This window comes from Colletotrichum higginsianum, chromosome 3 (assembly GCF_001672515.1).
Source record: "Colletotrichum higginsianum IMI 349063 chromosome 3, whole genome shotgun sequence".
NCBI lineage: Eukaryota > Fungi > Ascomycota > Sordariomycetes > Glomerellales > Glomerellaceae > Colletotrichum > Colletotrichum higginsianum.
Window position 1 is genome coordinate 3,134,121 of NC_030956.1, and position 20,271 is coordinate 3,154,391.

Below are 20,271 nucleotides of genomic sequence, written 5' to 3' on the forward strand. Positions count from 1 at the left end.
CGGTTTCCGGATAGATGGGTCGATGAAAGAGACGGATAAGGCCTGCAGGTGGCTGCTGGCTATGTTGGAGGTACTGCAGCTCAAGTGTGCGCGTATTGGCAAGTAGGGAGTGAGTGCGGCGTAGCACACAAATCACGACCGACGAGAAGTAAGTTGATAGGAGCGAGCAGGTTACCGTTGGGGGTCAGTCCAACAACCTGCGGACGCAACCAGGCATACATGCAGCAACACCAATAGACGCGTCGCCGCGGGAATCCGATAGCTTCCAAGACAAACATGATGAGCGATGATTTCTGCACCACTTGTTTGCGAAGAAAACCAGGCCGGGCTAGACCTGACCATGTGTGTGCAGGCTGACTAGGGTGGGCGTCGCGATGCAGATTTCCATATGAGGACACACTCCCACACTCTAGAGCCATCGTGCCCGCAACCAATGCCAATGCCCTTCGTTGACCGGTCCAGCGCTGATACGCGGGCGGTCGGCCATAAATGGCCTTGGAATGCTTGGGAATTGACGGGAATTGACGGGGAACTGGTGGACGAGGGTGACGAGGTGGTTGGCATCCCCACAGCAGCTGCATGCGTGACGCCGGCCATGCATGGACTTTTGCGTATAAATGCCCAAACAGAAGCTCACCGACCCATACACGACCAGACACATAGTTGGGAGCGGTTCTCCACCAGGCACCGGCCATGTGGCCCAATGATGGCACGCTGGGACTTGTCAGCGGGAAACCGTCGACCAGGCTCGGCCCCTCCCCAGGAACCGACATTCCCGCCGGGTAGCCGGACTTGATGGCTTGTTGATAATGTGCATAGTGCCCGTCAAAGGGAGGAGGGTGTTAAAGTGAACAATCATGATTTTCCATCGTCTCGAAGTAGCAGTTATTGCAAGTTTGCAAAGACGATCGCAGCAGAAAGATCGGCAAACCGTGATCCAACCGTCACACAGACCGACCACCTAGGCAGGCAAACAAAGGCCTACTACACCTGGACACTATACACGGATACACCCAGGTACATTCCCGATACCGATATCATGGCTGCCGTTCCCCGGGACCTTCGAGACGCGGATGGCGTGCGGAGGAGAGAGTCATCGCCGCGGCCTGATCGCCGACGGCGGCCAAGACTATTGAGAGCTAGCGCGACTGAGCCGACCATCACGACAACGTCCAATGCCAGCCGCGGCGCTATATCGAGCCCGCAACCGTCCCAGAGAGCGACCGAACTGCTCAATCGGGTGGCCGTCTACTCGGGGCACCCTCCCGAATACTCACCGACCTCGGGCGCCGCACCGCCAATGGCCTCGCTCAGCGTCGAAGATGTAACTGTTCCAGCAACGAACCGTTCACAGGGTCATCGAGAGCACCATCCTTGTTCGTGTACTTCTACTACTTCCTCACTGGTGTTTTTTTTTTTAACTAACAACAAGCGTCCAGATTCAAACGGCTACTTCAGCTTTCCCAATTTTGATGCTTGGGACGGAGAGCGGCGCAGTGACGACAAAGAGGAGGATGCCTGAATTGTATCGGCTCGAAGGAGGACGATGCGAGGAGTCATCCCGACGAGCATGGAGGCATAATCGAAGGGGGCGACGTAACAGAGCCGCCAAAGAGGCTATGCTACCTATCCAGCACGCCAACGCGGACAAGGTCAAGTTGCGCGTCAGAGAACGAAAATGCTCCGTCATATGAATGAGTGCTGGTCAGCACCGAGCAAAGTGGGCTCGATACAGGGACAGCACCGACCGGAAACACAGTACAAAGGGTTGCTTTTAGAAACCCATTCTCGGGCAGCCTGAGAATATGGGTTATGCGGGATTGGCGTTGACTCGGGATGACTAGGTAAATTGTGGACGGCACGCATATCACCATGAAAGGTGAATACTCCGATCAGGAAGAGCGTGGGAAATTAAGTCTTCATCCGGCCTATGATAGACTATTATGGCCGTGTACGTATTCGGAATGGGATACCCGTTTGTAACCTTGAAAGAATTCCGAGATACATATAAATTATTATGTAAAATGTCAGACGAGGCCAATCGAGGTGGCAAAATGAAATGCTGGCTGGCAAAAAGTCATCGTGAACAACGACGTGACTAGACCATGCTTTGGGCGGCGAAGGAGGGGGATGACATACCTCCTGTGACAAGGTGCGACAGGGCTCAATTTGACCCACCCACCCCGCCACAAGCCACACGAAGGCGCTGCTGGTTTGGTAAAATTCCTCTTTAGCCATGAGCCTTTGGATCACGTGATGTACTGTGCTGAAAGGGGAGTCCGGATAAAGGATTACTGTATCACTGCGGGACTTCTTCGGAGCGTTGGGGCAGGGGCTGGCACAGTGCCAAAGTCACTAGCGCGTATTACATAATTTATAATTTGACACGGGGCACACTCGCTAAGAATTTCGAGCCACACAAGACTGCGACTTGAATTTTATCACCAGAGCCGAAACTACCTCGCCTCCAATTCTTCTCACTACTCAACGTTCATCCGCCAGACAATTAACAGCCACCCAAAATGGCTGTTGGAAAGTAAGCAGACGGCCGCCCTGAATCGAATTGACGACGATACGAAAAACGCAGGCGTTTGCGCGTGCTGTCGTTGTCTGTCTACCGCCATCTTCAGTCGCTGACAAGCCGTTCTCTTCCGCAGGAACAAGAGATTGTCCAAGGGCAAGAAGGGTCTCAAGAAGAAGACCGTGGACCCCTTCACCCGCAAGGACTGGTACCAGATCAAGGTAGGTCTCAACTCGCCGCGTAACTGCGGGCTCGAGGCATCTGTCTATGTTCTCAAATCACTAATTGCTTTTCTCCTACAGGCACCTGCCCCCTTCAACGTTCGCGAGTGAGTTTCTCCTGCCGCCCGCGCGAATCCGGATCCGAAACACGTGTCGACGACAAATGTGCGAGAGGGCGATGGATGATGGATGACCTTGGGAATGTGGGTTGCTGACAGCGTGCGTCTTCTAGTGTCGGCAAGACCCTGGTCAACAGAACCACCGGTCTCAAGAACGCCAACGATGCCTTGAAGGGCCGTATCTTGGAGGTCTCTCTGGCGGATCTCCAGAAGGACGAGGACCACGCTTTCCGCAAGGTCAAGCTCCGCGTCGACGAGGTCCAGGGCAAGAACTGCCTGACCAACTTCCACGGCCTCGACTTCACCTCCGACAAGCTCCGCTCGCTCGTTCGCAAGTGGCAGACTCTCATTGAGGCCAACGTCACCGTCAAGACCACCGACGACTACCTCCTCCGCCTCTTCGCCATTGCTTTCACCAAGCGCCGCCCCAACCAGATCAAGAAGACGACATACGCCGCCTCTTCGCAAATCCGTGCCATTCGCCGCAAGATGACCGAGATCATCCAGCGCGAGGCCTCCACCTGCACCCTCACTCAGCTTACCTCCAAGCTCATCCCCGAGGTCATTGGCCGTGAGATTGAGAAGTCCACCCAGGGCATCTACCCCCTGCAGAACGTATGTTCCGCCTATTTGTCATGAAGTCGAGCCTGTCCACATGCTAATTGCTCGTCACAGGTCCACATCCGCAAGGTCAAGCTCCTCAAGCAGCCTAAGTTCGACCTTGGTGCCCTGATGGGTCTCCACGGCGAGTCCGGCACCGACGACCAGGGACAGAAGGTCGAGCGGGAGTTCAAGGAGCGCGTTCTCGAGGACGTTTAAGGATTGAGGCCCTAACAAGAGGATGCTTCGGCAGAAGGGGGACTCTGGCTCTACCGGCCGGAAAACAAATTCGGCATTGTTTTAGGTCGTTGCACATGGCGTAGCATTAAGGCGGCTGCGGGTCTAGGTTACCTCAAAATGGTAAATGGTCAATTCTTCAAGACACTGTGCCGGGTGTGTACGCAGCCTCGCTTCCGAATCATGATGGCAAGACACGGGGTTTCGGGATCCGACTGGAAGGAATATAAAAAAGGCGTCATGTGTGTGTGTGTGGAATGGACGGATTCGTTTGGTTTTTCAATTGCGTTCCGCCGTCGACCCAAGGACAGGTTCTTGCAGTAACAATGCAACTTGGTTCCCGAAACTCGGAAGTGGTTGTTCATCCAGTGACTCCCTAGACCTAGATATATCCCAGTGCCATGATTGTTCCTTCGCCTTCAATCGGCCCTCATTGCGCTCTAATCCAAGCGGCTAGGCGTGTGCACAGTTCCTTTCCGCCTCATGGTCTACTACGTTGATATAGTTGAAGGTGGGGTGTAGTACATTCTAGTGTGCTGTCCGCTTTTTGCGATGAATTTAAGAGTGTACCAAGGCCGAGAGTCCCCCGCTTGTCCTTTGTCCATGAAGTATTTCTCTCATGGCTTGCGCCCGGACATCACCCATGAAGTCTACGTCTACGCTACCGCATCCCAGATGGCCATATGATACTAACGAACCTTGCCCCTATAGGACCTGCTCGGGCTATACATAGTCTGGTCTACTCCTGCTCCTTCAAAAACTCAACCACGGCTGCAAATAGGAGTAAGCTTGCAGACCTGGTACGCGGCGACGCATATTGTCTTACCCTGGCGAAACTCCTCCGGTTTCTCTGAGATACACCAATGGCCCGCGTCAAGATCCGCCATTCGGAACTTGGGAAAGAATTGCCCAATGATGGGCAGAACGTCATCGGGAACATATTTGCTCTTGGTTCCTCGGACGAATAGGGCAGGCTTTTCAAACCGTACTTTCGTCGGATCCTTGTACGGGAAGTCGCCCATGTGGTTCAAAGACCGACTGATGATATCCAGGGGCACGCGAAATTTTTGTTCCGGTTTGTCGGGCTGTGGACGATGCAGGTTTCCGAGGAGAAACTGGCGAATAGGAAGCGACTAGTGAACATGATGGTGACGTTAACTGGGCTAGCCCGCGATCGGGGTGATTCGAGGCAGCCTTACGCTCTCATATTCCTTGAGAATCTGGTCCGCCTGAGCCTGCCTGGTGATGCCGGCAGCTTCGATTCTTTTCAGACCTTGGATGTATTTGCTAAACGAGCTCTCCAGGATGGCGTCCACCGGCGCGTTGTCAACCGCTACGATGTTCTGCACAAGATCGGGCGATTTCAACGCGAGGGTCATGGCTGTTTTGGCTCCCCTTGGACGTCGATATCTTTAAGCATCCACCCGACTCGACGAAACTGCGTCACAAGGTGGGGGGGGGCTTTACTCACATCGAATGCCCAATGACGGTTGGCTGCTCCAAGCCATGCTGGTCGATGAAGCCAGCAACATCGTCCGCCATGTGGACATAGTCATGTTGTCCGTCATGGGGCGATTCGCCATGGTTGCGAAGGTCCTGTTCAACTTGTCAACAAAACGTTCACGTACCCCGAGTCTTTTCCTTCTTCGTGGGCAAGATTACCAACGCGTAGACTGGGCGGCCCAGGTCACGAGCAAGAACTCTACACATCAGTCAACAGCCATCTCACGACGCAGTCTGGTTTTCTTGAACTTGCTTGCTGATGCTTCTGTTGTTTTTCTTCGAGCCGAATAGCCCATGAAGGAAGATAATGGGACTCGTAGAAGTCCCGGCCGGTTGCTTACTAGGCTCGTGCAGGTCGTAGGAGAGCACAAGCTTATTTTGACTAGACAAGCGCCGGGCGAAATTACAGAGGCGGGGAATGCTCCTCTGTATAGATACCTGCGGCCTAAGTAGCCCGAACATGACGCAGGTCGACAGTTTTGTTACCATGGGAAAATTTCGGGATGGGTAGACTCGCGCGGTCAGCTATAAGCACCGGATCGAGGAAGGCGTGGTGGCTTTTGTCAACAATCAGATTAGACAAGCGCTGTGTGACAACAAGGACGTGTGCTGTTGAGTTTTACATCATTTGCTCCAGTTACTAGCCTAGGTATTGGACATTGCTGTCAAGTTTTGAGCGGCAAGCGGGTATTTCTGGTGATGTTCTGCCTGTTATGACCCACCCGCACAACGGCTGTGCGCCTGCTAGACCCGATCCGCGCTAGCCTCTCCAGTGTCTGCCGTGATGGATGACATAAGCTTGCTAGTCAAGCCATCACTAAATCCAAGGTTGACAATATCTCCAGTACAGAGCCAAGATGTTTCCGACCCTTAAGCCCGAAAACCTCCACCTCCAAGTGATCAGCGGGCCAACATCCACGTCCGAACTCCTTACTGTCAGCAAGGGGACAGCTCCAATGCTGACTTTGTGACATGGCCAATTGCGCCGGGGACTACCAACCGCGTTCTCTTAGAGCAACCCGCGGCATCGCGTCGCGGCTATCGCACTTCCCCTTGGACTTGCCACTCCACATACGGCCAGCCAAAGTTCAGAAGCCACCCTGACTTGACAATTTGATACGAATTTCCGGCGCACTACTCGGTCGTCGAAATGTCGGAACTTAGTCGTCTATCCGATCGCCGGAATAAGCAGCTGTCGCACCGCCGGTCCCGTTTGCTTATTCTGCACCAAGTAAGCGGGATACATGTGATTGACCATGCGAACAAAAAAAAAAGCTGCCCAAGACAGCGAGCGGCAAACCCTCTCGATTTACAGCAACAGATACTGATCCCCATCATATCGACCTCGAATCTCAGGTCCGTTGCTACCACTAGCTCGCTAAGCCTCGCCAATACTGGCCACGGGCGCCCTGAACTGCAGCAAGGGCCCCGATGGTGCCGAGCCTGTAGGAGAGATATGCATTATGATTGACTGTCCGGACACAACATGTAACTTCCTGCACGATGCTGGTGCGTTCTTGGTTCTGTCGGATCACAGCTCCTCCTCGACCCAGTACCTTGTCCAAAGTAAGTATTATGTGTATAAGTCATAACCTGAACCGGACTCTGGGTTTGTAGGTGTCAGTTTCGCTGGCTGTGATTATTGTCACGGTGCCTCCTCATGACGGGGAACCGGCTCCAGGGACCAAAAGGCATGGCACACCGGAGACGACCATCCAGGGCCGTTCGTTAGGTGGCGGTCCGACGCGAAAAGGTGCAGCCATTAATTCGTGTTCGTGTCTCGTCTGACAGTGGTGCTTCCTCGGCGAGGAGGGAATGGGGGCTCGCATTCAACAGAAAGTCCCCTTCTTCTTCTTTGTGGAATGCGCCATCGTGTTTACACGTGGTCTCGCTCTTGTAGGAAAAGGAACAGCCTGACACTGCAAAGAATGTGCGAAAGAGAGTGGGGGTGAGATCTTCATATCTATGAAGACACACTACTTCCCTGCGCGGGAAAACACGGATAGGCTTCCTGTAAAAAGCCTACGACGCCGCGACGGGTTTTGGCTTGTTTGGACCCTCTTCCATCTGCACAGGCCCTGGATTGGAAAGTACAATGGCAAAACCTAGCCACGATTTCCGTCATTTACATGAAAATAAGTACATTTTCAAATGGTGTTATCGCTTGGTTTCGATGGCCCTGAAAAGCGATTCAAGGTTCACCATAGCTGCAGAGACAGTATTTGCATGTCGTTCCTCGTTCGGGAGGTTTCAACCCTTCCCATGTACAACGCTGTAGCCAGGACGTGAAAAGCTGGGAAGCCCCAGTAGCTTTATCCTCCCTGGCCATAGATGGATTAAGTGTCTCAAAGGTCAAGCCAGCGCCAATACTGTAATGATTAAATCTTGTGAAAGCGAAAAGTACAGCAGGCTGAGAATAAACATAGCCCAACTGAACTCGTCCATACGCCCCCCATCACGGGAGGCGAACCTCCCTCCCTCAATCAATACTACACCGTTGGTTGTTGTTTGTCAGTTTTGCCGAAGTTGTTGATACAAGCTTTGTTGAGGACTTGACATTGGCAGGCTGCGGGTTTGAGCCACCGGGACGAACGCTGACGTTAGATACCGTGCGGTGCCCGGCCCCGGCTCCGGCCCCACCCAGTCCGGAATGTCCACAGCCACGGAAGCAAACCTCTATCAGCTTAGCAATGCCCTTGCCAGGAACTTACGTCTTTCATCGACCCTAGAAGTATTTCAACTGTTGCAGTCTTCGGGTGAGGGTTGTTCTATTCTAGAAGTCTGGTTGCGCGTAAACCAACGGGGAACAACCCTACAACACCAAAAAGATTCCGTATCATGGCACATTGCATTTCATTTGAATCCTCACCCCGTTCCTCGTTTCTACGCAGACCCAAAACCCCAGTTTGACGATGATCCAGACAAGTTCTTTTTCTAGAAGACAGCCAGCACTTCAAGGACCTCAGCCCTGGCCATATGAATTTCCCACCTCACAGCGATCATTGTGGTCCTGGGATGCCGGAAGTAATTGCTGGGTCGCCTGGCAGGACCATTCCTATCCCTCTGATTTTGTGAAAAGGGCGGTTGTGTACCAAGTTCGCGTTGACAGCCGCGTGCGATTCTGCTGTGGTATTCGTGCCCAAGCGCAGGGTTGGAGAAACCGCAAATGTTCCAAACTTGAATTAGAGACTAAAGGTGTCAGCAAGTAGCAATGTCAATATGCTTCCCATGTGGGCAACTGACAGTTCTCGGTCGAAACTGACAAGTCTTGTTCTTCCTGGCCCAAAGCTTGTGGCTGTGTTGTCTTGCTTCGGCACAGGCTCGACACAGGAACTTGAAGATGGCTACGACGTCCAGGATCTGGCTAGCGTGGCTCTCCGTTGTCCATCTCGCTCCCGTATGAGGTACGGCCACTATACTGACGCGTGCCATGCTTGTTGTCGTTCCGGGCGGAAACGGCGGGAAATGTCAAGTTGTTACTCTGATATCTTTATCGTGACATCTACCTGTTTCTGTAGTGTCCTACATGCCCCTCATGCTGCCATTCAAGAGAATGATCCGGAAGAGCAGCCCTGGAAACAACCCCCTGTATCTCTCTTACGCCCTCTTCTCCCAAGATATTCGCGACATCCCAATCGTGAAACAAATTTTCGTGCTGATGACTCTCATACGGCCAACAAGGCTCGTGATAACTGTGCGCATACTCAGAGGACCCCGCAATGGACGAGAGGCTGCTGGCTTGGAGGACAGAACTCGAGCTGGCCGCGTCTGCGTCCATCGCAGAGCCGTGATGCTGCGATATACTGCCGGAGCTCATCACGCCGAGCGGATCGCCCTCGGCAGAGTGAGCCGCTTCTGCAGCCGCTTGTGGTGAAATAGCCCCCTCGCGCGCCCACTCGTCAGAGATGGCCGCCAGACCTTCGCCAAGGATCTGCCGTTGAAAAGTCTCAAGATCCTGGCCGGGAGGGACGTTCCAGCTGATGGCGCCGCTGGCTGTCAGGACGTTATGAAGGATCTCGAGTCCGCGGGCCGTCACAAACTCCTGGTACGCCATGGCGCTCGCCATGAGGCTGGCGTCAATGTAGGCCGAGTCCGGCCGGGGATGGTCCGGGAAGAGGATGTCGAAGATGCCGTACCACTGTTCTTCCTCTGTATGTTGCCTCAGTGCCCTCTTACTGAGCTCACCTTGCTGTTTCTGGCTGATGCCAACGGGACGTGGATAGGTTCCCCTCTCGCAAGCCATCTCATTTGTGTGGTTGTCCCTCTTCGTCTCGTCCAAGAAGTTCTTGTAGCAGATGGGACAGTAGATAGGCATATAATGCCTCCTCTTCAAGTGCTGCTTGACGTCACGGATCCGGCTCAGCCTCTTCCCACAACAGCTCCCGTTGAGCCGGCGGTCCTTTTTATAGAACGGGCAAGCCAGAGTCATGTTGGCCTCGTCGGGTCGTTGCCGTTTCCGGGCCCAAGCATTTTCGATCTCGTCGTCATCGTCGTCATCGCCGTTCTTATCCTGCCCCACGCCTCGACCGGGCTGGTGTCTGCCTCGTTTCTTCGGCTGCCCGCTCTCGCGCGGGATAGTAGCTCCCGCAGTTCCACGGGCCGGCCCGGGGCTCCGCTCGTTCCAGGCATGAAAATTGTGGAGGGTCACACGCAGAACAAGATGCTTGATGCTAGACAGAACCGGATGGCCCGAATCCTCTGGCGGTTCGTCCAGGGTGTCCGCCACCCATGTCTGTACGGATTCCGTCGTCCCCGTCGCTGAGTCGTAGGCCCATTCCGAGTCCTCTAGGGACTCGTTACTCAGGGACGGCAGGCGTAGACCATGGCGTTCGCTGTCCGGTCCGGCTGCACGGCTCCGCTCTCTGTCCTGTGCATGTCCCGCCGCAGCGGACCGGACTACGCTTGGCAGTGAGTTCGAGGAGCCACCCATCGCAGAGCACGGCTCGGCAGGCCTTCCTTCGGGCAAGGTAGGCTCGTGGAGGCAGGAATCTTGATGAGCAACTGCCCTACTGTTTTTGTCAACTCTTGAGTAGGAGGATGCCTGCCCTACCAATAACTCGGGCTTTTCTGGAAGGAGTTTGCTCATATCCTGGGCGAGGATTTCCTGTGTTAACGAATCAACGACATCTTGGCGATTGGCTAGCTTAAGGTCCTCCTTGCGAACCCCTTCAACAGTAACCTTGGCGAGGGATTTCTTGTTAGGGACGGTGTCACGGTGTTCGGCTCTAGTACGAAGTTAGCGAATAGCGACGTCTTTCCTTTCCATCCATTACGCACCGTATATATCTGTCCAGCTGCAACCAAAGAGGCGAGATGATCGAGATCGTCGCCTTCTGTAGGAACAAGGGGTCTCGTCGGTCCAGCTCAACGATGTCGCCGCTCTTCCCAACCCTGAATTGCTGGTGAATACATGCCCTAACTGCATCTTCGAACGGCTCCCCGAACTTATGCCGGATCGTCCGGGAGACAAGAAGCTGTTTGGCCGCGACGAAATCAAGAACATCGACGTCGAGCTCGTCGTCACAGCCAGTTCGGAGGTCGAAGTGGTCCTTGCCAGCGCCATCGCGCCGTATCTCAGAAATACTATGGCCAAACGCCAGCTCCAACAGGCAGAGGCCGAGCCTACCGAGGGCAGGCCCTCGGGACAGGATGGACCACACTGTCGACGACGGCGGTCGAGGATTATTTGGTGCAGTGGAAGAGCCGAACCGATGACGAAAGAGGAGCGGCCTCCCAAATAACGGCTCATACGAAGTCATTGGATCGGCAGCGATGGCCCAGCTGTCCCAGGTCCACGAGTCATCGATCCAAGGGGTTGGTGACAGGTGAACGACGGCAAGGCTGAGTTGCAAAGCCAGCTCTATGCGGCGTTTCCAGTCGAGGTCGGCACCCTGCAGATGCATCCAGTCTTCCAAGGGCGAGATTGACGCGATGTCCTGCTCGGAAGCCAGGGAGTTGAATGAGCATGCCGAGTCCTGGTTCGGTGACTCTGTGCTGGGCTGGATAAAGAATTTGAGCGGCTGGGCATGGTTCGCCTTCATCGCTTGTCCCGACGAGAGACCCTCAGCGATCCCTGGGCATTCAAGATAAACGATGTGAGAGTCATAGCAGTGACATGTGAAGTCTCTCTTGAATGTATCAAAGGCGACTAGCGCGCTCCTTGAGACACCATCGAGGACGTCTATAATACCGGTTGCATTTGGCGGTTGGGATGCACGTGAGAGTAGAGTGTGACCGAATGACAGTCGAGAAGCCAAAAGTTCGTTTGTGTTGGAAACAACATCCAGCCGTTTCTGGAGCCGCGTCCTAGGATTTTTGGGGGGCCCTCTGGCCGAGCCTGAAGCCTTCCCTCTGATCTTGTCCAGTACCCCCTACATTCGAGTCAGCATGTGAGAAAACAGGGGCGTTGTCTAAGCAGCAGTTGAGCAGTCCACAGCATGCATCTTTTTACCTTTGCTCGACCGGCACTGACAAGCTCGGTTTTGAGAATTTGAAGCTGCTCAGTCAGAGTTTGGAGATCGTGAAGCACCTGGGCGGCAGTTTCTCTGCCGAGCTCGTTCTCCAAGCATGGCAACCAGGCGTTGTCGTCGTGGGATGAGGAGGAGGCCGAGGATGGAGAGAAGAGTAGAATCCGCTGTGCGGTCTGATCGAACAGTGTCCTTTCGTTGGCAATGCCCCGCGCCAGTCCGCGAGACTCACGATCAGGCTCTGCAATCTTGTACCTCTCGGCAGCCTCGGTGACTTGAGGAAACACGGCCAACACAGCGCGGACGGGGTCAAGGTCTGACATGTCAATTAATTTGATCTCCGAGCGAGACAACGTGCAAGGATACGTCGGTCGTCGTCGTTGAAGTTGTGGATCTGGAAAGGCGGATGAAATGAGGAAGGTGGAGGATGCGCAAAAGGCGCAGGAGAAGAAGTAGAGAACTCGGAGGCTCGGTGAGCATCGACGAGGCCATGATGACGACTTGTCACAGGTTATTGGATCAGGTCGAGCCGGGCATGATTGGAGAGCATGCGAGATCTACCCACCAGAAACAGGGCCATGGCGACGACACCCTCAGCCGGGCCAACGGCCTGCAGGTAACTTGACCAAACTTGATCGTAGAAAAAGGGTTGGCGAGCGCCTGTTGAAGTAGATAAAGTGCTCTCTCCAAATTAAGCTGGGTGCATGGAATGGTCTTTCTAGAATGGGTTAGCATTGTGGGATTAGCGACTTGAGTTGAGTATTGCGCTACCTAGTAAGCTTAGCTACCTATCTTACCGGGAATGTGGGAATGTACCTGTAGAAATAGGTAGTATCTATCCGTAGCTACTAGATAACTAGGTAGTTTGGATACTGAATACTAGGCACAGGATACTGGGTATCCTGGATTGAGCCCTTGTCAACCCCGCTGCTGATCCGACCTTCAGACTCGGAAACTACTTCACCATTTCATCTCACCATCACACCCTCAAATGCATCACCTCCCGCTCAAGCGCTTACGGCTTGCGTTACGCTAACAAAAGGCGTGATACCAGACTATCCGTTTACTGGTCGAAAATGTCAGTGTTGGCGTCAGTCTGTCAGATGACCGGCCTCCATCTCACACCCTATTCGGTCCGCTCTGCCAAACACAGGCCAGCAACGATGCGGCTCATGAGGCCGGCGCGGGGGTCTTGATCGGCGATTCGGGCTCGCTGGATTACCACTATCCACTACCGTTGGGGAGCCGCATCCGTATCTTTGCCAGGCTCTGAAAGACATTGACTGCACCAGGTCTTTCCACTCTACTCTGCAGCATTTCGGAAGACATCCACTCACGTCCGGCCTGGGCATCAAACCGAGAACCGAGAACATGCCCGCCGCCACAGACGACGACAGCAAGGCTCAAAGGCAACGCAGGAACCGGGCTCTCCGGGAGAGGGGTCCCATCGCCGCCGAGTTTGAAGACTGTCAGCAGTCGTTTGTCCGGCTGTCGGATGCCCTTCACCTCAGCCGAAACAGCTATCTGGTTGAGAAATGCTGGCGCAGGTTCAACCTGTGGGACGATGATAGTGGCGCGTCGTCGCGGACTCTTGACTATAACTTGAAGAGCTCGCCGTCGCTTGTGAAGCAGACGACGAGTCTTCTGCATGATCTAGGATGGACCTTGACCCATGGTAAGTGTGGATATATCTCCTTTTTCCTGGGTCCCTTCTTTGAGCAGTGTAGAGTTGCGTTGAAGTGGGAGGTCTCTAATCCCGGAGCAGCAATCATGGCCGTCCCGCTGGAAGAGCCCGAGGACGAGGAAACTGAAAGCGGCCTGGCATCGATCAAACCGTTCAACAACTGCGACACGGCACTTTTGTCTGTCGACGCCGACCTAGACAATGTCGACGCTGACGTGGACTACGGCACAGGCCCGTGGCTCCAGGAGGCGCTCGACATTGTCGACAACCTGGTGCACCTCTTGCCGGCTCTCCGAAAACCCTCCGAGATCTCAACGCCCGAGGATGCGACGCTTGACTTCCCCGGTTGCTGTCCGCTCCAATTGTACCAGGAAGTAGCCGACACCATGTTTCCGTCTGCCGATGCCGACTTCTTGAACCGTCTTGCTCGGACTCAGTGGCTCAACGGACTTAGTCTTTCGAGCGTGCATGAGAATTCGGATATGAAGCATAACGCCAACATCTCAGCTCCCACGTCGCAAGATCAGACGCTTCCACGCGGTTGGCCTTCACGCCGGGATACCCGGGAAGTCCAAGCATTCCATCTACTGGAATCCGACAGAATAAGCTCCACCATCCGCTCCTACGCCGAGACGGTACTGTCACGCAACACGATAACCGACCACCGCTCAACTACGTCCTTCGGCGCGTTGTCCCAAGCCCAGCCGGTGCGCCATCCTAATGTGCCGAGTCCTCCCGTGGAGCTTGACCAGCCCGGCGCTGGTCAGTTCGACTGTCCTTACTGTCATTGCGAACTGCCGCTCGCCGTCGGGACCAACATGAGCCACGACGACTGGGCTAGTCACTTCCACCAGGATATGAGGCCATACATCTGCACATTTGGCCAGTCTCGCTGTTGTAACGTCACATTTGCCACCAGAGAAGAATGGTTCCTACACGAGCTCGATTTCCACCGCGCGTCGCAGATTTGGATGTGCGGCTCTTGTGCAGTCGAGTTTCGTAGTGCGGCCGAGTTCGAGAGCCACTTGCTGTCGACCCACTTCGACTTGCCATTGCCACGGGATCTTTCCGGGTTGGCGGAGAGCTGTAAACGATTGTCATACGTCGCCGATGCCTCTTGGGCGTGCGCTATATGCCGTACAATCTGCGGGAGCCTGGAAGAGCTCGAGAACCATGTCGGGAATCACATGGAAGCGTTTGTTTACAATACCGTTTGTGAACACGAGCCTCTGACTGAAGATGATCAAGAAAGCAAAGACATTCTTGGCATAGTTCTCGCAGACTTCCTCTCAGATCAGATTGTGCCAGCAGCCGGTCTCATTGGCGGCGGCGGTGACGACAACGACGACAACATGGGGACTCGGGCTTACGCGGCCGCCAAGCCTGACGAAGCCGTCAATACTACCCGTTCAGCCAATGCTGGCCTTCTGTTGGACAATGACAAGGCCAATAGACCAGCGGCCGGGCATACAAGCAGTGATTGGACCGAGAAGGTCACCAGTTTTTTGGGCTCGCAGCCGCACAGCCTCGAGGCTGCGAAGTACAACCTGCCTGCCCAGTACCCCAATTTTGCCGGCAGGGAACAAGACCTCCGCCGTATCCACGAGTCCCTATCTGTGCCGGGCCGAATATGCGTTCTCACTGGCGCCTCGGGCATCGGCAAGACGGCCACGGCGGTACAATACGCCTATCGTTTCGGCGATGGTGACGAGTACGCGTACGTCTTTTGGGTGGAGGCCGAGCCTGCGGGGCTCCTTGCAGACAAGTACGCCTCAATCGCCGACGCTCTGGACCTCAATCGCGACGGCGTCCAGGAAGACAACAGCCTCCTCTTCCGCGTAAGAGAGCGTCTGTTGAAGCTGGACAAGAGATGGCTGCTGATCTTTGACAACGTCGTATCCTGGACCGACATCAGTCCCTTTGTCACCAAGGCCTTGACCCTTAGCAAAGGCTCAGTGCTCATCACCACCAGGGAGGACCCCCGTCGGTCTCAGCAGATGTGGCTTCATCAACGCCGCATCCGACTGGGACCCCTGTGCACCGACCATGGGCGGGAGCTCCTTCTTACGTCCATCCATCCGCACATCCACAGGGAGGATGTTCACAACGACGAAGACTCGGAGCTGGCAGGAAAGATTGTCGACATCCTCGAAGGCCTCCCGCTAGCCATCAGCTTGGTTGTTGGATACGTCAAGGAGTCTGGGTGCACCCTTGGCGATTTCCTTGAGATGTGGGACGAGAAAGAGTTGAGAAGGATGAAACCGAGCAAGACGAGCAACACGACCGGTGCAGACGCCGTCGATACCACCGTCGACTTGTTGTGGGATATTGGTATTCGCGAGGTCCCGAGCAATAGCCGAATGTTGCTCAACATTATGTCCTTTCTGAACCCGGATCGGATACCAAAGAGCCTGCTGGTCGGCGATCACGAAGAGGGCTATCTGGACATGCTGAATTCTTCCGAAAGACTAAGGTTCGTTTAAGCCGCAGCAAAATAAGTCACAGGAGAAGAAGTCTTCTTTCTGACTGACTCTTGACTCTCTAGTTACAAACGAATGATCAACAAGCTCATCAGCCGGCGACTCATCGCCGTCAAGGAGGCGCCCAATGCCGAAGTCGAGTACTCTATCCACAGGCTGCTCAAGGAGAAGATCATACTTGACATGGACGACTACAGCATCACCGACGCCTTGCGCAAGACGTTTCGCCTCATTCGGAAGAAGTTCCCACGCGCAAACCACCACCAGGTCCCAGACCCGTCGACCTGGTCAACGTGCCAAGAGTACATGCCGCACATTGAAACCTTTTACCAGATCTTCTGTCGGGAGCGAGGGAGGATCGAACCCCTCGCGTCCGTGAAGCCCCTCGAGCTGGCGGAGCTTTTCTACGACGCGGGCTTTCACGTATGGTCCAGGCGCGGCACCGCCTACGACGGGCAGAGACTGCTGCAGACCGCCATCGACCTTCTCGACGGGGTTCGGTACGAACGCGACTCGAAGCTCCGCGCCGACATCAACTGCATGCTCGGGCTTCTGCTGCTGGAGATGGGCTGCGAAGAGCGCGTCGAAGGCGCTCGGTGTCTCCTGGAGGCCCGGCGCATCCGCGAAGTCATTTACCATCAACATCCTGAAGACCACGATAACGACGTGCTTTTCACGAACGCCAACTCAGACTACGCGCTGTGTCTCATGAACGACCACCAGTTCGACAAAGCGGGCGAGGAGATGCGGAGGTGCTTCGGACGCTACGAGGTCTGGGGCCCCCAGTTAGAAAACCCGTTTGAGAATTCAAAGTACTACGGCAACTATAGCGTCGTCCTCATGTTTCAGGGCAGGATGGACGAGGCCATAGGTTCGGTGGAGAGATGCCTTGAGCTAACGCAGCGGTTCTCGGGGAAAAAGGCCCAGTGGTACCGGCGGGTCTTCCTGCTCGCAAGCATACATCTCCAGGCGGGCGACGTCCAGAAGGCCCTAGACCTGCACCTAGAGACGCTGGCGGCCCGGTTCGAGCTCGGCGGGAAGCATAACACCAACTTCATTCTAAGTCTCTACGCGGTCGGTGCCACTTACCATCACCTAAAGAATCTGGAGCAAGCCACGTAAGTGCAATCTCATCTTTGGGCCCGCGGACGGAGGCCTGTCGAGGACATAGCACTGGCATCCACCCCAAAGAAGACTGCTAACTGCGCTTATGCGTTCTTGTTCGTAGCCAGTACATGAATGAGTGCGTCGAGTATGCGACGAATGCGCAGTGGTCGAAGGTGGGCATTGGCAGGGCCAAGTTGCACCTCGCGACACTCTACGAGGAACAGGGACTCGAAGACAAGAAGGTGCAGACACTTAAGGCAGAGGCAAGGAAGGTTTTGGAGGAGTACCGGAGCTATGCGGCGGAGTGCGTACAGAGCACAAACGATGAGCTGATGATCTTTGACGATCTGCAGCCGACGTTACTCGGACGCTACACCGGGACGGCGCTGCTCAAGCATCTGCAAGCCAACCTACCCCGTCGTCGTCCTTGCTCTCTTGGCAGCGAGTACTGATGTAGTGATGCCGGACATGTGCGCTCCTGTCAGTGTGAAAGACATTGGGTTGTGGTGCTTGCGTTATTGTCCGAATCGATACAGCGGCATGGGATGATTTTAAAGGTTTTGAGATGTCCATTATTCTAGCTGACGCCGACATGGCGTTACAGTCATGGAGTTCTGCTAATTATTCCCAACACAACTTCCGTCCATTAAAGTGACGCACCCTTCCACCACGCAAAAGATCCGGAGGCGATCCCTCTTTGCAGCACATGGGTCGTGCCCAATAATAGGCATCAAGAACGGCTCCGATGACGAGAGAGAGGCCCTACGGCAGGAATCTCTAGGGCCCCGGTCCGAAATCCAGGTGGGTCGATCTCCCGTTGAACGAAGGTGGGTGAGGCCAATAAAGCAAGGTAATCGTATATAAGCAGCGTCTCGGCGTGTTTGCGCAAGCCGAGCCCGACAGGAGCAAGCCCTTTTCGTAGGGCCAGTGGGCAGGCAGGCAGTCGTCCTGATTTTGGAGTTCGAAGGACGAGTTCGAGTGCAGCCTTGAGAGTAACGGTATACTACTATGAGCCTCTGTCCTCAGCTGCATGGCTGTAGGGGAAGAAAAGGCGGGCTCAGCGTACAAGCCTCACGGGAAAGGCGCGTGCTATGCGGCCATGGACCCCTCGCTGTAGCAGACCTTGATTCTGCGGTCGTAGTAGACGACAGTGTCCTTCTCAACGGCGAAGTTGGGGTCGTCGGGCTCCGACCCATAGTGTCTTTTCCACGGCTGGGAGAGGTGCTTGGTGTTGGCCGTGGCAGAGAGGGCCCAAGACGGCAGGGAGACGACGGGCTTGTCACCAGGCCGGATCCCATCGTCCGAAGATCGGGACGATGGGCTGTTGCCGATCTGCTTAGGTCGCTGGCCCATAGTGGTAATGACGTAGAAAAGGCGGACAAGGCTCGGCAGAGGAGATCGGTTGATGGCGGCAGCCGATTGTTCTCTTTCCCCTTAGGCTTCGAACGAAGTAAAAGGATGGACGCTGACGAAGATTATATGAGATCGTTCCCCCTGCAGGCTTCCTTGGTCCAGACCGGATCTGGTTGGCCAACTTCGGCTTAGGCTCTGGCGGTAAAGTACCTTGAGGTACCGTGTTGGAATGCGCAGGGAAATGTCTGTCTGTCTAGCAGCGTCATTCCGGGGGCACATACTTCCTTGATCCAGATGATAAAGTATCAGCGGATCCCCTCCGGATCCTGCCCCGAATCCCTTCACCCCGAACCGACACACTGAGAGTAGTTTCCGTTCTGTTTTGCCTCTTTTTCTTTCCACGGCGCCGGAACGATACCTTCGTATCGATCAATGGCGTGCGGCACCGTCGAGGCTGAGGTCGACTATCTCCAGAGGCTCCCGCTTTACCAGCGAGAAAAGCCGTTCCAGCTCTTCGTGCCCATTCACGAGCGCGACCAAGACGCACGCTCAACGAACCTCGCGTTCGAAAAGAAGACGCAGACGTTTGTCGACATGCGGGGACGTACTGGCGAGTTCTCTCTGGACACGCACGGGTTCCAGGTCGAAACGGTTCCGAACAAGCTTGCTCCGCATTTCTTCAGAGACCGGGAGGTGGTCGAGAGGGAATACTTGCCCGAGGTAGAAGGGCTTCTACGAGGCGTTGGGGGGGGCTGCGATCGCGTTTTTATCTTTGATTGGAGGGTAAGTTTTTGCTATGCCATGGTGTCCCCCGAGGGAACCGAAAGATGTCCATGCTGACTGATGGCGTCAGTTGCGTGATGCGAGTGCGCCCCGTGAGGTTGATGATGGCGAGCTGGACATGAACGATCTGACGAGCTGGCTGCGACCTTCGCCGACGGTTCACGTGGGTGAGTGAGACAGTGTTGCATCATCCGTTATCCGCCATTCTTATGCAAGTCTCGAGGACGCTCAAGATGCTCAACGACTTCTTCCCAGACCAAAGCCCAGAAGGGGTCCTCCACCGGGTCCTGCTTCACCTCCCAGAAGAAGCGCCCTTTTTATTGCAAGGAAGGGTAAGGGTCATTAAGTGCGTCTACCTGTCGTCTATCTTACTCGATTCACCCACACTAACCGGGGGCAAACCCAGTGTCTGGCGGCCGATCGAGAACCCTGTCCAGGATTACCCGCTGGCATGCTGCGACTCAACGTCAGTCCTCGACGAGGACCTTGTTGAATGTGATCATGTCCGCAGACGATTCAAGGGCTCCAATCTCTACACGCACCACCGCGAAGGGCATAAGTGGTATTATCTCGGCGAGCAGCGTCCGGATGAGGTGCTGCTAATCAAGATGTTCGACTCGGACTCAAGCGTGAGCGCCCAACGTGAGAAAAGCCCCCCCCCCTCCCCCCGACGCCCGAATATTTCAAAAGCTGAAATGATCTTCAGGATGCCCGCATGTCTCGTTCCGTCACCCTCTGGCGCCGCCGGACGCGAAGCCACGGAGGAGTATCGAGGTCCGCGCCCTGGTCTTCGATGACGCTCGCGACGCGGACCAACTCCTAACTCCCGGGGCGTAAGGTCAAGCGCACAGGTCCTAAAAGTCTCATTGGTTTTCTTTTTTGTGCGGCAGACTTTTACATGGGCGGGCGGTTTGTTGTTTAGCTACTGTTTGCGGTGGGGGCCTGGTAAATTGGTGCGACACAGCATCTTACAAGACTGTTAGGAGGTGTCGTGCAGGCCCAAAATTGTATGTGTCAAAAGATACAATAGATGGAAAACATCAATCTCCAGTGGGTAATTGGTCTATCAATTCCTCGGGAAACAACGTGGATACCCGAGCAATGCCCCAATATCTTGGCTTCTCGTCGCACTGCCGTAGTTGAGCAATTTCATCCAAATATTCACCGTACGGGCCATGTTCCACTTTTGACCGGCT

The 20,271-nt window shown here is 54.8% G+C and overlaps 8 protein-coding genes across 8 annotated transcripts; 4 read left to right on the forward strand and 4 right to left on the reverse strand.

Moving 5' to 3' along the window:
• Window positions 1–1,039: 1,039 nt before the first annotated feature.
• On the forward strand, window positions 1,040–1,522 carry CH63R_04492 (uncharacterized protein; the record flags this gene model as incomplete). Its single annotated transcript, XM_018299467.1, has 2 exons — window positions 1,040–1,376; window positions 1,440–1,522. The coding sequence occupies 2 exons, from the start codon at window positions 1,040–1,042 to the stop codon at window positions 1,520–1,522; spliced, it is 420 nt and encodes a 139-aa protein (XP_018160713.1).
• A 1,000-nt stretch (window positions 1,523–2,522) lies between these two features.
• On the forward strand, window positions 2,523–3,680 carry CH63R_04493 (40S ribosomal protein S1; the record flags this gene model as incomplete). Its single annotated transcript, XM_018299468.1, has 4 exons — window positions 2,523–2,536; window positions 2,658–2,849; window positions 2,975–3,476; window positions 3,537–3,680. The coding sequence occupies 4 exons, from the start codon at window positions 2,523–2,525 to the stop codon at window positions 3,678–3,680; spliced, it is 852 nt and encodes a 283-aa protein (XP_018160714.1).
• Window positions 3,681–4,437: 757 nt separating this feature from the next.
• Window positions 4,438–5,240, reverse strand: CH63R_04494 (Abhydrolase; the record flags this gene model as incomplete). Its single annotated transcript, XM_018299469.1, has 4 exons — window positions 4,438–4,469; window positions 4,525–4,831; window positions 4,898–5,093; window positions 5,170–5,240. The coding sequence occupies 4 exons, from the start codon at window positions 5,238–5,240 to the stop codon at window positions 4,438–4,440; spliced, it is 606 nt and encodes a 201-aa protein (XP_018160715.1).
• A 2,895-nt stretch (window positions 5,241–8,135) lies between these two features.
• CH63R_04495 (uncharacterized protein) lies at window positions 8,136–8,633 on the reverse strand (the record flags this gene model as incomplete). The annotated part of the gene is made up of 2 exons (XM_018299470.1): window positions 8,136–8,390; window positions 8,445–8,633. 2 exons carry the CDS (start codon window positions 8,631–8,633, stop codon window positions 8,136–8,138), a joined length of 444 nt encoding a protein of 147 aa, XP_018160716.1.
• Window positions 8,634–8,703: 70 nt separating this feature from the next.
• Window positions 8,704–11,991, reverse strand: CH63R_04496 (Het and ankyrin domain protein; the record flags this gene model as incomplete). The annotated part of the gene is made up of 3 exons (XM_018299471.1): window positions 8,704–10,426; window positions 10,479–11,572; window positions 11,653–11,991. The coding sequence occupies 3 exons, from the start codon at window positions 11,989–11,991 to the stop codon at window positions 8,704–8,706; spliced, it is 3,156 nt and encodes a 1,051-aa protein (XP_018160717.1).
• Window positions 11,992–13,039: 1,048 nt separating this feature from the next.
• Window positions 13,040–17,391, forward strand: CH63R_04497 (Transcriptional xre family; the record flags this gene model as incomplete). The annotated part of the gene is made up of 4 exons (XM_018299472.1): window positions 13,040–13,343; window positions 13,434–15,825; window positions 15,898–16,950; window positions 17,061–17,391. The coding sequence occupies 4 exons, from the start codon at window positions 13,040–13,042 to the stop codon at window positions 17,389–17,391; spliced, it is 4,080 nt and encodes a 1,359-aa protein (XP_018160718.1).
• Window positions 17,392–18,028: 637 nt separating this feature from the next.
• Window positions 18,029–18,292, reverse strand: CH63R_04498 (uncharacterized protein; the record flags this gene model as incomplete). The annotated part of the gene is made up of 1 exon (XM_018299473.1): window positions 18,029–18,292. The coding sequence occupies one exon, from the start codon at window positions 18,290–18,292 to the stop codon at window positions 18,029–18,031; it is 264 nt and encodes an 87-aa protein (XP_018160719.1).
• A 992-nt stretch (window positions 18,293–19,284) lies between these two features.
• On the forward strand, window positions 19,285–19,912 carry CH63R_04499 (Methyltransferase CmcJ; the record flags this gene model as incomplete). The annotated part of the gene is made up of 2 exons (XM_018299474.1): window positions 19,285–19,717; window positions 19,782–19,912. 2 exons carry the CDS (start codon window positions 19,285–19,287, stop codon window positions 19,910–19,912), a joined length of 564 nt encoding a protein of 187 aa, XP_018160720.1.
• Window positions 19,913–20,271: the final 359 nt, after the last annotated feature.